Source organism: Phalaenopsis equestris, unplaced genomic scaffold (genome assembly GCF_001263595.1).
Source record: "Phalaenopsis equestris unplaced genomic scaffold, ASM126359v1 Scaffold000134, whole genome shotgun sequence".
Classification (NCBI taxonomy): Eukaryota; Viridiplantae; Streptophyta; class Magnoliopsida; order Asparagales; family Orchidaceae; genus Phalaenopsis; species Phalaenopsis equestris.
Genome location: NW_018164576.1, coordinates 629,610 through 642,383, shown reverse-complemented (window position 1 = coordinate 642,383; position 12,774 = coordinate 629,610). Strand labels below are relative to the sequence as shown.

The 12,774-nt window shown below is 32.0% G+C and overlaps 1 protein-coding gene across 1 annotated transcript; it reads right to left on the bottom strand.

Moving 5' to 3' along the window:
* Positions 1-6,588: 6,588 nt before the first annotated feature.
* On the bottom strand, positions 6,589-8,556 carry LOC110021509 (myb-related protein 306-like). The gene is made up of 3 exons (XM_020720024.1): positions 8,160-8,556; positions 7,831-7,960; positions 6,589-7,679 (listed from the first exon to the last, which is right to left on the bottom strand). The coding sequence occupies exons 1-3, from the start codon at positions 8,290-8,292 to the stop codon at positions 7,001-7,003; spliced, it is 942 nt and encodes a 313-aa protein (XP_020575683.1). The 5' UTR covers positions 8,293-8,556; the 3' UTR covers positions 6,589-7,000.
* Between the last annotated feature and the right edge of the window lie 4,218 nt (positions 8,557-12,774).

Here is a 12,774-nt window from a genome sequence, read left to right as displayed (position 1 = left end):
TATATATATATATATTACTTTGAGCATAATAATAATAATAATAATAATAATAATAATAATAATAATAATAATGATAAGATTATAATAATTATTAAAACTATTATTATTATTATTGTTAACAAAATCACTATTATGCATATTTGAAAAGTCTTGCAAAGTGATACATTTCATAAATGACTAGTGTTACTAATAGTCATTTTAATCATCAAATCAAAGCTTCAATCATGTAGGAAAGATGTGCATTAATGAATGACACAAACTACTATTGGAGCATTAAATAGGCAGATTAATCGTCTCCATTTGTAAATAAAAAATGTGTTAAAATCAATCTCAAAGAATTCAACAACCAACAAAGAATATGATGTGACAGTTTAGAACCCACCAGGGGCAGCTCGAGAGTTTGCATTAACCTGCCCGGCTCCTGACGACCAAGTGAAATATAATCCCACGACAGGCGAAAATCGACTATCCTCTCAAAGGGCCATCGGTACGGGCAAATCCACCAGTATTCCTCATCCAGGTCGGGGGATCATAGGAGCTGCCCGAATCTTAGACGGATGGCATGCACCTTCTGGTCAACTTTTCAGCTTGGATCATCACCAGACCAGATGTCATCTTAGACTCTCGATGCATAGCTGCCCGGATCATGACCCAGTCTGACATCATCTCAGACTCCCGACTCACTGATACCATCTCAGACTTCTGACTCATAACCGCCCGGATCATGACTCAGTTGAACGCCATTTCAGGCTCTCAACCATACAACTATGTATTGTCAAAAATACTCCATACTGCACCTACTTTAGTAGGGGTACATATTTAATATAAAGAAAGTTTAGATGTTAGATATGTAACCACGTCCACAAAAACTGGGTGACATACATGTGTATGTAAATGCCCAAAATAAATTTTAAATTATTAAATTTACATTTGAATAAGTATAATAATTATGTCTGAGAAATCAAAATTTTTATTAATTAAATGATAAAAAGCATTTTTTTCTAATAAATTAAATTAAAGCTATAAATATTGTGGCTCAATTGTCCTCAATATTAAATAGTGTGATGGAAATATAAGGCAGTAGGTGCGACGTCCGCTTATATTGTCATTGTCAAACAACAAGAGATTAGACTAGTGGCGTCTAAGCTTTCTGATTTCTCATCACTAAAAAAATGAAATGGAATTTGTGCTAAAGTTATCTATAGTTAATATACTAATTAAGCATACGAAATAATAATAATAAGTTATGAATTTATTCTATGAACAATAATTATTTATATTTAAGTAATTGTTTGTAAGCAAAAAACAAATTGGGAACTTTGAATTTGATTTATATTAACTCCAACTTGCCACAATAATATGTGGTGTATAAGACTAATGTAATTTCTTCACCCATACATGTATTTGCAACTACATAAACACTTGCATATGTGTGTGTGTATATATATATATATATAGTATTTAAGTATTAGATTCATTTGGGAGAGTGATACTTATGGTTCTTGATTGTTTAACTTTTTTTTTCTATTCTATGCATGCAATAATATGCATGAGGGTGGATGTTTCAAGAGATTTGCTATATAAGACATATTTAGGTGTTTGATTCATGAGTTGCTATTGTAAAGTCTGTAGTCTTTTGGTGTCAAGTAATGTGCATCAATATTTTAGGAGAGATGGAATAATATTATAGAGAATGAAAGAACTAGGAATCGCAATAATTATGACCACAACTATATATTCTTCTCGTCTATTTTTTATTGTTATTTTACTAGAAAAGTTTGTCAGTCTAAGGATAAGGTAGTTATAGATGATGAGATGTATTACATCACAAGTGATTGATCACCTATGAACATTTTTGGAACACCTAAATAATGAATGGAGTTTCATCAGTTTTGTGGGGAGTTTGAAGCTAGACATGCAATTGACTATGGAGTAGAAATAGCCTCCTAGGGTTAATTTGTCATATTTTATAAAAAATTTTGAGTTTTAACATGTAATTATTGCATCATTTCTCTTCATTCCTCTCAGTTGGATGACTTTTTTGCTGAGTTGGAGCACGACCCATAAAGGTCTTTCAAGTAAAGAATAAGATTTTTAGAATGAAGGGCAAGTTATGGATGTCATCTTTGAGTTATCTTCATTATACTTTTTGTTGTTCATGTTGACTCCCTTATGGTTAGACATTTTTTTGACCTTCTTGTTTTACCTTGACAATCTTAAACCTATGGATCTTGCAAAATTTAATATTAATATTCATGGTTTTCATCATGCAACTTATTAGTTCTCAATATTTTCTTAAATTTTTTTTAAATACTAAAAACATGTATTAATCACCACTTTCAAAAGAAAATCTCATTATCAATGAAGTGAGAATTGTCTCTTTCATTTATAAAATTAATAAAACAATCACATCCTCTACTTCTAAAATAAGCTAGTTAAATTAGATAACAGAGTTGGTAGAACACTGACACTCAATTCCTATCTAATTTAAGTTAATACACTTTTATTTCAAACTTTAGCTTCTCTCACGAATATGCATAATGGTTGTAAATATAAAAAATTACTCAAAATATAATCAGAGTATCACTTACCCTTATTAAGATATCCGACTATATTAAATAATCATGAGTTATACTTATGACTATTTACCATGAAAGATTCTTTATACTCCTCAATCTAGGACTTTTCAATAATTTATTATGTATTCTTATTTTCATAAATAAAGTATATATTATTAGTGCTTAAAACATTACCAATTCGATGAATCTCTTAATTTCATCTTGTCATGGATACTTCATATGGAACAAATAGCAGCAGTCTATTCAGTGGCATAGATACCACAATAATGCATAAATCAATTACAAAATTCTCTTTTCATGAATTCATCAACTAAAGATATATAAGGCATGTTTTTTTTTTCTAAATTCAAAATTTTAATTGAAATTGATCATAATCAAGCAAATAATTTTAAATATGAGGAAGTTGAAAACAACTTTTATGAGGATAAGGCAATGAAAATAAAATGATAAAGCAAAAATAAATAAATAATAATTTAACAAACACTATAACTAAAGCATCATAAATATTTTTTATTAATGTTCTTGAACATTCATTATTTAATGGTCTTTCCTAAAACAAGTTTTGTAGAAAACTATAAACCCTAGAATTACCTACAAAAAAAAAAAAACTTTATTTAAGGTTTTATATTCATGATGTAATGTCAAATTCATTAAATTTTGATCTTACCATGCATTAAATTAATTATGTTGATAGTTCCATGTTACTCAAATCTTAATATGGAACATGTATAATTATTTAAGTCTTGTTTACACCCAAAAAATGTATTATATATGTATGATCATTAAAGTGAGAAATTTGTAAAATTAAGAAAATATTATAATATGCACTTTTTTTTTCTTTGAAACTTCAAATGATTAATTATATTGACTTTAAAATTTTAAGTCTAGTATATTAACATTTTTATGAGCCAACAGTATGCAATATTTATGTTGTGAAATTCAACTTAAGCCTAATATAGGTTATAGCAACTCAAATATTCATATTAAGTCATAGATCATATGTTATATTTGAATTTTAATGAGTGCAAGGGATATGACACTTGTGAGACTTAGACCATATATTTATATTAAATCCCTAGAGAATTTAATGAACAAGAATTATGGATCTTATAGAATAAAGGTTAGCACTTATATCTATTCTCACGAAGTGGATCATTTATGGATAAGAGAATATTCTTATTGGTTAACATATAAAATTTAACTATACACTATGTATAGGGCCCAAATACACTTTTACTCTTTCTACATTATTCTGATTTATAAGAAGATTTTTGTTTCACTAAATTTGATACATTCACTTGTATCGTGGTGTACGTTTTATTTCCAAGTTCATATCACAACTATTTCCTCATCACCAAATCTACTATTACTATCTCATGCGAGATGAAAAGTTTTTTGCTCGAGTGAGGATATATAATCCTTTTCGTGATCATTAACAAATTTTAAGAAGCTATAATTATGTCCTCATGTGGTGACTCATTTGATAATATTGAATACATTGAAGCCAATGATGATCATTTAGGAATCATTTTGAATACTAGTGTAAGTTGTTTGCACTTAACAGTTTCTTCATCTTTTTTTTTTCTTTTGTCATAAAATTTATTTGGATGAGATCTATGTGTTCATTCTCCATTTTGAACTTATGTTGAGAATTGTAATGTTTGTCATTGGGTTAAACTGCTTTATATTAATTACTCTGAAGCTCGCCTAGACCTCTTCTCTTGAACTTTTTTTTGTTTTTAGCACCTTTTTATCACCATGCCAACGATCATCATGTAACCACTATCTTACACCACGACATAGATTTTTACCATCATATTGCTTTCATCTCCCTATTTTAAATGGATTTATCACAGCAAAAATTACCTTTTTTATTTTCTTTATCATGCAAATGGAAACCTACTCAAGTCCTTAAGAGTTCTTAGAATCTCCTCAAGAACCACATCACCATGGATTCTCCTTCCATCTGCATCAATTGACAACTTCCCTCTCCCTCTTCTGTTTTTTGTTCATCACTTGCAAAAGTCTATAACTGGTAATCCCATTTTTTGTAATATTTGTACTTTGTGAATGAAATATTTTGATTTTTTTTCCAAAAAAAAATTAAATTTCTCTGCGTTCCTTTTATCTCTAGCAAATGATTTCTTAAGCGAGTGAGTGCAAAATCCTTATAAAATGACGTCTAAGGAAAAAGATATATATATATAAAGGACCGCACATGGATGCCATCCTCACTTTATGCACATATTGCTTTATCAGCCATGTCAACTCTTCAGCAATTAGAATTTTTATTAGGTTGTTACTTTCACTTTGTAGTCTTAAATATAGAAATCTTGCTAAAGTCTGTACAATATATCAACAAATTTGAAACATATTGCTTGAGATAAACCACAAAATTGATCCTTACAATATTAACTCTTTATCTTTTGATCCCTCGCCTTACTTACTTTGTCTCACAAACTCTCTGTAAATTTGTAGTCTATAACAAAGTAAATAAATAAAGACAACCTTCAAAATTTAATTAGATTGCAAGCTAGATCTATTATTAATTATCGAGAGGTCCTGAAAATCTGTGGACTCACACATCAATTCATTTTCATATGATATGCTGAAGAAAGCCTTACATTTGGAGTATACATTTATAAATTTTATATTGTATTAATGAATAAAAAAAATAATTAAAGATGGGACCAAGCCAGCCATGCTTGGTCTAGTTTCTTACAGTCATGAATAATTATTTTGCTGAGATTTCATCCATGCTAGCTGTGCTGTGATGGCAAGAAGTGGTGTAACCATCAATGCACATGCATAATAATAAACATGCATATGTCTACCTCAGTTAATAAGCACATGATACTGTCCATCTTACTATCAAGTAATTAATAGTTATTATGTACTGATGATGATAATGATGATGGTAACATTACTATTTACCAAGCAAGCATCCATGATCGTTATTACACACAGATTCTAAGGGAACCCATTTTCTTCATCCGTCCTCATGAATCTATGAAAGTGGCCATAAATTGTTTCCTTTTAAGGGGGCTCACATGGCCGTCAAAATTTATAAAAAAATTTATCTCAAATTTTAGCCCTTCCTTATTCTGCAATTGTCTATTGGTCTCGGCAAACTTTGTAGACTATCCTGTTTACAGCTATGAAACATGTAAATAAATTAAAAAAATGTTAAAGAGATGAGAAAAAATGGAAATTCACATGTGATGCATTTAAGTCTCATCTGCACATTTCCAAGACTTTGTCAGTTGAAATTCGTTATTTTTCTTTTTTCTAACTCTCTAGGCTGATCCTTCTTCTTTGAAGGGATTCAAATTCTGCTCTGTAAAGTTACCCTTTTTAACTTTATTTAATATACTCTATCTAAAAATCAATTCAAAATTTCATAAAAAATGTTTTAATTATATATTTATATTTTTTTATAAGAACAAGCATTCCCTGCAGAAAATTAATTTAAGATCCTTTTGGTTAATGAGGATGAGCTAAGGAGACATAACTCATATGCATATGGTACATAAATAAAAGCTCATAAAAGGCCATCTGAAATTAGGCAAGATCTGATTCAAATAATTGAAAATAATGTAACATAGATAGAGATTAATCTCAATAAAAAACTAAAAATTTCATAAATGTGCGACAGTTGAGGGCCACATCGTTTGGTCACTGTTACGCATCTTGTTCTAATACTTGAGTTAATTTCACAAACATATAATCTTTTAAGAATCATCACCAAATGTTTTTACATATTTTATTATGGAAAAATAAGGACACCATAAATATAAAAAAAATATTCTCCAAAACATACTTCACAACTATGCCTATGATAAATTCTATAACTTGGCTTATTTTATTCTAAGATTTATGGATTTTTCTCAGTGGTATTGAAATCATACAAGCCATTGTTGATGTTGATTGATAAAATTATAGAAATTCCGTCCTTCAATAGGCTCCAAAAATGCTTTCATATCAGCAAGTTTATATCCCTGTCCAATTCACTGAAATAAATCATAAGAGAAACAGAAACCAAATATGATTATGTAAGAGCTGCAGTAGAAGCAATTTATGACATTTATCACAACAATAAAAGCAACATCGGCTGGTTTCTTGCCATTCTTTAACCCAAAAAAAATGGAAAAAAACACCAATATGTTTGTAGATCTGCATAACTAATTTACAATTACTTTTAAATCTCCTCCCTCTACTTAGAGAGAGATTACTATATGAGTACTCATATTTTTTCTTTTCGCTGCACAGACAGAACTTCTTATGTGTGATCTGAGCAGAGAAAAAGATTGGAGAAGAACTCAGCTAATAATCTCTCCTACTGAGATCATCTTACCTCTTTCATCAGTATTGCAGAACCATATAAGCAAATTAAAAACCACTCCTAAGGTTATTCTGATTAATTAAAATAGCTCAGTTCCCTCAAGAGCCATATCAAGCATATTGCTCTCATTTCCTCCCACATAATTCTCATCAAACAGCCATGTCTCAAACAGTGAGAAGTGTAACTCTGGCTCCAAGCTCGGCTTACTTTCCACCTGGAACAAACTGCAGCTCTCAGGTGACACTATATTGCCTCTCTTGTTATCACCAAACCTTCCGGTTTTATCCTCGCTGGACGTTGAATTGGCGGTGCCTGAGATTTGAGTGGACTCAGCCGAGTTGGCTCGATCTGAGTCTGATGAGGACTTTTGAGCTGGTTTCCTAATCCAATTCTGGAGCAGCTTTGATATGTTCTCAGTGCTGGATGCATAGGTTGGTGGTGGTGGCTGACAGCTGTTGGAGCTGTGGCTGCTACAGGAAGGCTTTGATTCATACAAGAAGCTTGGTTTTTCCATGGATAAGGCCTCTTGCAAGGCTTGTTTGGCCATGTTGATGTCTGTTTGCAACCTTCTCTCCCATTGTCCCTTGGTGATTATTGGCTGGTACTTTGAGAAGCGGGCGCCTTTTTTGATGGAGGACTCACCGTCTGTTTCTGCGTCCATTTCCATCTTAATCAGCTTCTTCTTCAGATGTGTGTTCCAGTAATTCTTGATATCATTGTCTGTTCTCTCTGGGAGATAAGAAGCTATGGCTGCCCATCTGCATAAGTATATTCTTTCAAATTAGCATGTTCATGTTACAGTTTTTTTTTTAATAAAAATCGAGCCTTTATGCCAAAATTAAAAAAAAAAATTGTAATTACTGTAATGTTTAAGGCAAGTATGGAGAAAGTTGTTGATAAAATGATGACCTATTGCCTAAGAGAGCTTGGAGATGGATTATAAGCTTCTCCTCTTGATCAGTAAAACTGCCGCGCTTGATTCCTGGCCTGAGGTAATTGGTCCATCTGAGTCTGCAGCTCTTGCTGCATCTTGACAGTCCTGAATGGGTCATTATTCAAAATTTTTAGAAGAAAATCGAAATTGGCAATATTAATACTGTAAGAAAGTGAAAAGATAAGACGAACTACTTCAACTTAAAAGAGAATTTTTTTTTTGTTTGAAAATGATGGAATAATCTCGCTTCTGTTTCTCAAATGAATCGAAGAAAAAAAGTAAGGAATTAAAGTGAAGATCGGACCTGTGTTAGTTGGAACAGATCTCCAGTTGCCAGGGCCGTGTTCTTGGATATAGGAGACCAGGATTATGTCTTCTTCAGGAGTCCATGGCCCTTTCTTCACTCCTATTTTGTCACAGCATGGTGGTCTCCCCATTGAAAAAATTAGAGTCCCCTTTGGCTCTTTTGTTAACCAAAACAGAACAGAACAAGAGATGGAAAGGATAAAAGAAAAAAAAACAGAGAAGGACCCCAGGTTTAGTTTCTCCTCATATATATTTATATATATATACAAGGAGACGTGCTGACCTGAAGGCAAGAGAGAGAGAGAGAGAGAGAGAGAGCTCTGATCTTGTTTCTCAATTCATACAGAGCACAGAGAAAGAGAGAAAGGAGTCAAAAGAGACAGCGAGGTGCATTTACTCCTGGGCACTCAAAAGTCAGCCTCTCTCTCTCTCTCTCTATATCTTAACAAGGCTCTACCAAGGTTCTAATCACTCACCGAGTTTCTCTCTCTAGATCTCTGGAATAAGAAGAAGACGCGTGCAATGAATGAAGCAGAGGATGGGTAAAAGTGAGAAACCATGGCCATAGGCCCATAGCTCTGAAGGGGGGAAGAAGCGGGAAGAGGGCTGCTTTTGTATCTTAATAGTATGTGTCCAGATTTCCAAGGTGAACCAGGGCGGCGTTTGCTTTGGCTTCCCTACTTTTTTAACTGTTCTCCTCTTTGAAGTCTTCTCCGGCTTTTCCCTCCCTCCCTAATTTTGAATTAATTTTTTATTTTACGAAATTTAGTGTACGTAAGAATAAATGATATGTATCTTAATATTTTATCATTTTATTATAAAGTTATAGTACCTTTTTGACATTTTTTTGTATCATCTATAAATAAAATATATAATTTACTATTACTAAAATATAATAAAAAGAAGAAAATTTTACATACCTAGCTACTAACTAGCAATTCTTATATGATAAAATAACAATAAAAAATTAATCAATAAAAAAATTTGTTAAAATATCAATAAAAAATCATAAATAAACAATTATTCCTCAAGAAAAAGATGGAAAGTAGAAAGAGATAAGATATTTAAAAGGCACAAGTCTTATATGATGATTGATGCGTGCTAGAAAATTTGTGGTGGTAAGGTAATAGATTATCGTCTTAGTGTTTCAAGATAATTCAACGCACACTTAGGTAAAGGAAAATAACTATTAATGACATCATAAGTTTTTTACGCGAAAAGTCATTAAAGTGAAAAACCATGAGGTCTGACCTAAATATAAAAAGCAACTATATGTTGATGATTACAGAGACCTCTTGTCCCATAGACGGAAAAGTATTACTAAGTTTTCTAAGTTACAATGTCGACTGACTGCTTCTGGTCAGTGGTAGCCGACAGTGATTGGTGGTATCGAGGTGGCCAGCAGTCGACGAAGATCGGTGGTGGTTGACGGCGACATTAATATTTGACAGCGATTGGTGGTTGGCGACAGCGATCGGCAGTGGTCAACAGTTGCCAACAACATCGACGGTGGCAGGGGTGGTGCTGGACTTCAGCTCATTCTCAAGGCTTTAAGTTCTCTCTTAAATCTTCAACCCTCTCTTATGAGAGGGGTGAAACTTTATTTATAGTGTTCTTTGTGCAATAAATGCAAAAAATTTGAACCACTTTGATCGGACGGTCCAAAGGGCGTCCTTAGATCAGATGGTGTTTGATGAACATTTGAGTGCCTGAATGATGTTATAATTGAGCAATATTAGACTCATTGGATTTGTCTTGTTGAGACTCTTGATTTGATTATAGGCTTGCAAGATTTGACATTCGATTAAACTTTTAAATATATCTGAAAAACTTCCAAGAGTGGTTTTCTGACTTTATCTGAGCTTGATTTGACTCGGATTGGACTAATATGGGTAACATTGGGTTCTTATTGTCGAGTCGGTCAGTTTAACTGTAAGTTTGTTGAAATCAGAGTTATGGATGAGTTTTTATTGATGTTTGAATATTTCTTGCTAAAAAAATCATCTCGAGATATATGTCATGCCTCAAGATTTGTGTTAGATGATGGATATTTGTTGAAGATGTATCAATGATATATACCAATAATCACTACTTGCAACCATTGTCGCTTGATTACTTTTATCTTCACTATTATCTTCTCACCACCATTATTATATCATCATCCTAATTATAATTTCCTAAACCCTCCTAAAAGAATATTGTTGTTAAATTATTATTGATTGATTACCATCACCCAACCACTATAATTCAATTGTCGTAATCTGGTTACTACCTTTTGCCATCTTCATCACCTTTCACTTCTTTGCTAAGATTCTCCATCACAATCTTATGAGATCAAATTAGTATTTTAAACTATATAATCTCATCTCCTATAATTTAGAGAAATATAAAACTTGTATAATCTTGTTGACATACTAAATTATTTTATATGATCCATGCCCTTTGATTTCTTCCCTCGTATTGTTGAGTTTATCACATAAATACTATAGTGGCTACCTCAATATAACTTTTTTCCTTTAACTGTTTTTAGTAAATTTTATATAAAGCTTAGATGTAAAATTCTCACTTAATTGTAATGAAAATTCTAGTATATAATAAATTGGTGCCATAAGTGAGAACAATATATGTAAGCAACGTCAATGCTTCTCTAATGGTTGACAAACTAATTTTAAATTAATTACAAGAATTATAAATATATTTTTCTAATTTTTAATTTTTTGCTCTAATTTATGCTGTTTCTAGCACAAATATAAATTCATTATCGTTCAAGTTGATATTATCAATACTTATGATGAATCTTCTTGATGCGTGCTAGAAAATTCGTGGCGGTAAAGTAATAAATTATCGTCTTAAAATTACACGAGAATTTAACACACACAGATAAAAGAAGAGAAGTAAGTAAAATGAAACACTTCGACTTTTTACATTGAAAACCCTTGGAATGAGGAAAAACCACGGGGTATAACCCAGTTGAAATAATCCAATAAAAATGATGAATACACATGTTCATTCTTTCTCCAAAATTAGAGATGGTGGAATTGCAAAGTTGTATAATAATAATCTGGTTGCAGTTCTAGGTAACAGCAGGTTGCAAGGGTCATTGTTAATTGTTATAGAGGTAATAGTCCGTCGTGAGTGTTGTAGATGGTTCTTCAGGAGCGTTGATTGGCCAGAGAAACAGTAGTAAGCAATTGCGGGAGTTGTGAACCATATAGGTCATAGTTACGAGTATGAATGACATTCTTAGGTTGCGGGGGCCGGCGAGAACAATCAGGCGAGAAGCCCACGAGCATAGATTTGAGCCTGAAGTGAATGGAATTGAAGTTGTTCGTTCATGAAAAGGGCCATCTTGCAATTATTGTTATAAGTATTTGTAGATTTCTGGCCCAGTTTTATTTATATGCCATAAGAAAACTAAGTAAAAGATGAATAAAAGAAGTAGATAAATATTTATGTTCAAATGTAGCCATGACTTTCACATCCCATAACTACATAAACTACTTAACACAGACATCTCTGCACTTAGATCGTCTTCCAGCCGTTCGATTGAATCTCTACAAGTGGGATTTAATCAAGAATGCCTCGAAAAAATCCCAATCGTCAGAAATAATCCGACGGCTGAGCAGAGTACAGAACCCTAAACCCATGGCCGTGCATATATATCACCTAAATTAGGATTTGAATTTTATGGAAAACATTTCTGCGAGCTGGTGGCTAATTAAGAGAGCTTAGCTGTATTTTTCTTTTTATTTTTTTCTTTTTAATTTCAACGACATGGGACATTAAAAAAATATTTATATCTTATCATGCGCGCATCAATAAAAAATATAGCACGAATTAGTTCAAGAAAATAATTTAAGAATTTATTTAAGCTATATATGCTTGGTCTACATTCGGCAGCACTGCTGCTTCAGTCCATATACATGTTCAACTTGCTCAATTTTATTACTATTATTACTATATATTATTATTATTATTATTGGCACTTGCCACTTCTAATTATTTCTGACATTTTTTTTTTAATATTCTTCTTTTCTTATTTATAAAATTTAAAATTGACGATTAAATTTTTAAGAAATTGAATTATGTAGTCGTGCTTTTATGTGATAAAGTGGGCAAGAATCCACCTCATCGATATAAGTTGCCAAAAAAATTGGATTTTCTCACCGTATGCATTGACATTGTAATTATAATGTTTATTAAACAAAGAAAGTTCATATTAATTTGAAGTCTAATTTAGTTCAAAGATCACTAATTTGTTGAAGATCGATTCGAATTTTAGATTGGACCGAACCAAGCTATGAGCTGAAACATTGGATCAGATTTTTTTCGAACCGATTTCAAGCCATATATAGAAATTTAACTCTAATTGGCTCGATATTAGGTCGTATTATGTTTTTTTTTTATATATATAACAAGATAGAAATGTAATGTTAAGTGAAATTGAATTTCACTATTCACGAGCCAATTTCGAGCCGAGTTTGGGCTGGAACGGATCCAAATAACTCAATTTGAGTCGATTAGTTTTAATTTTGAGCCTTATCGAGCCGATTCCAAGCTGAAATAGATCCAAATGACTCAATTTGAGCTAGCTCGTTTTCATTTAGAGCGGG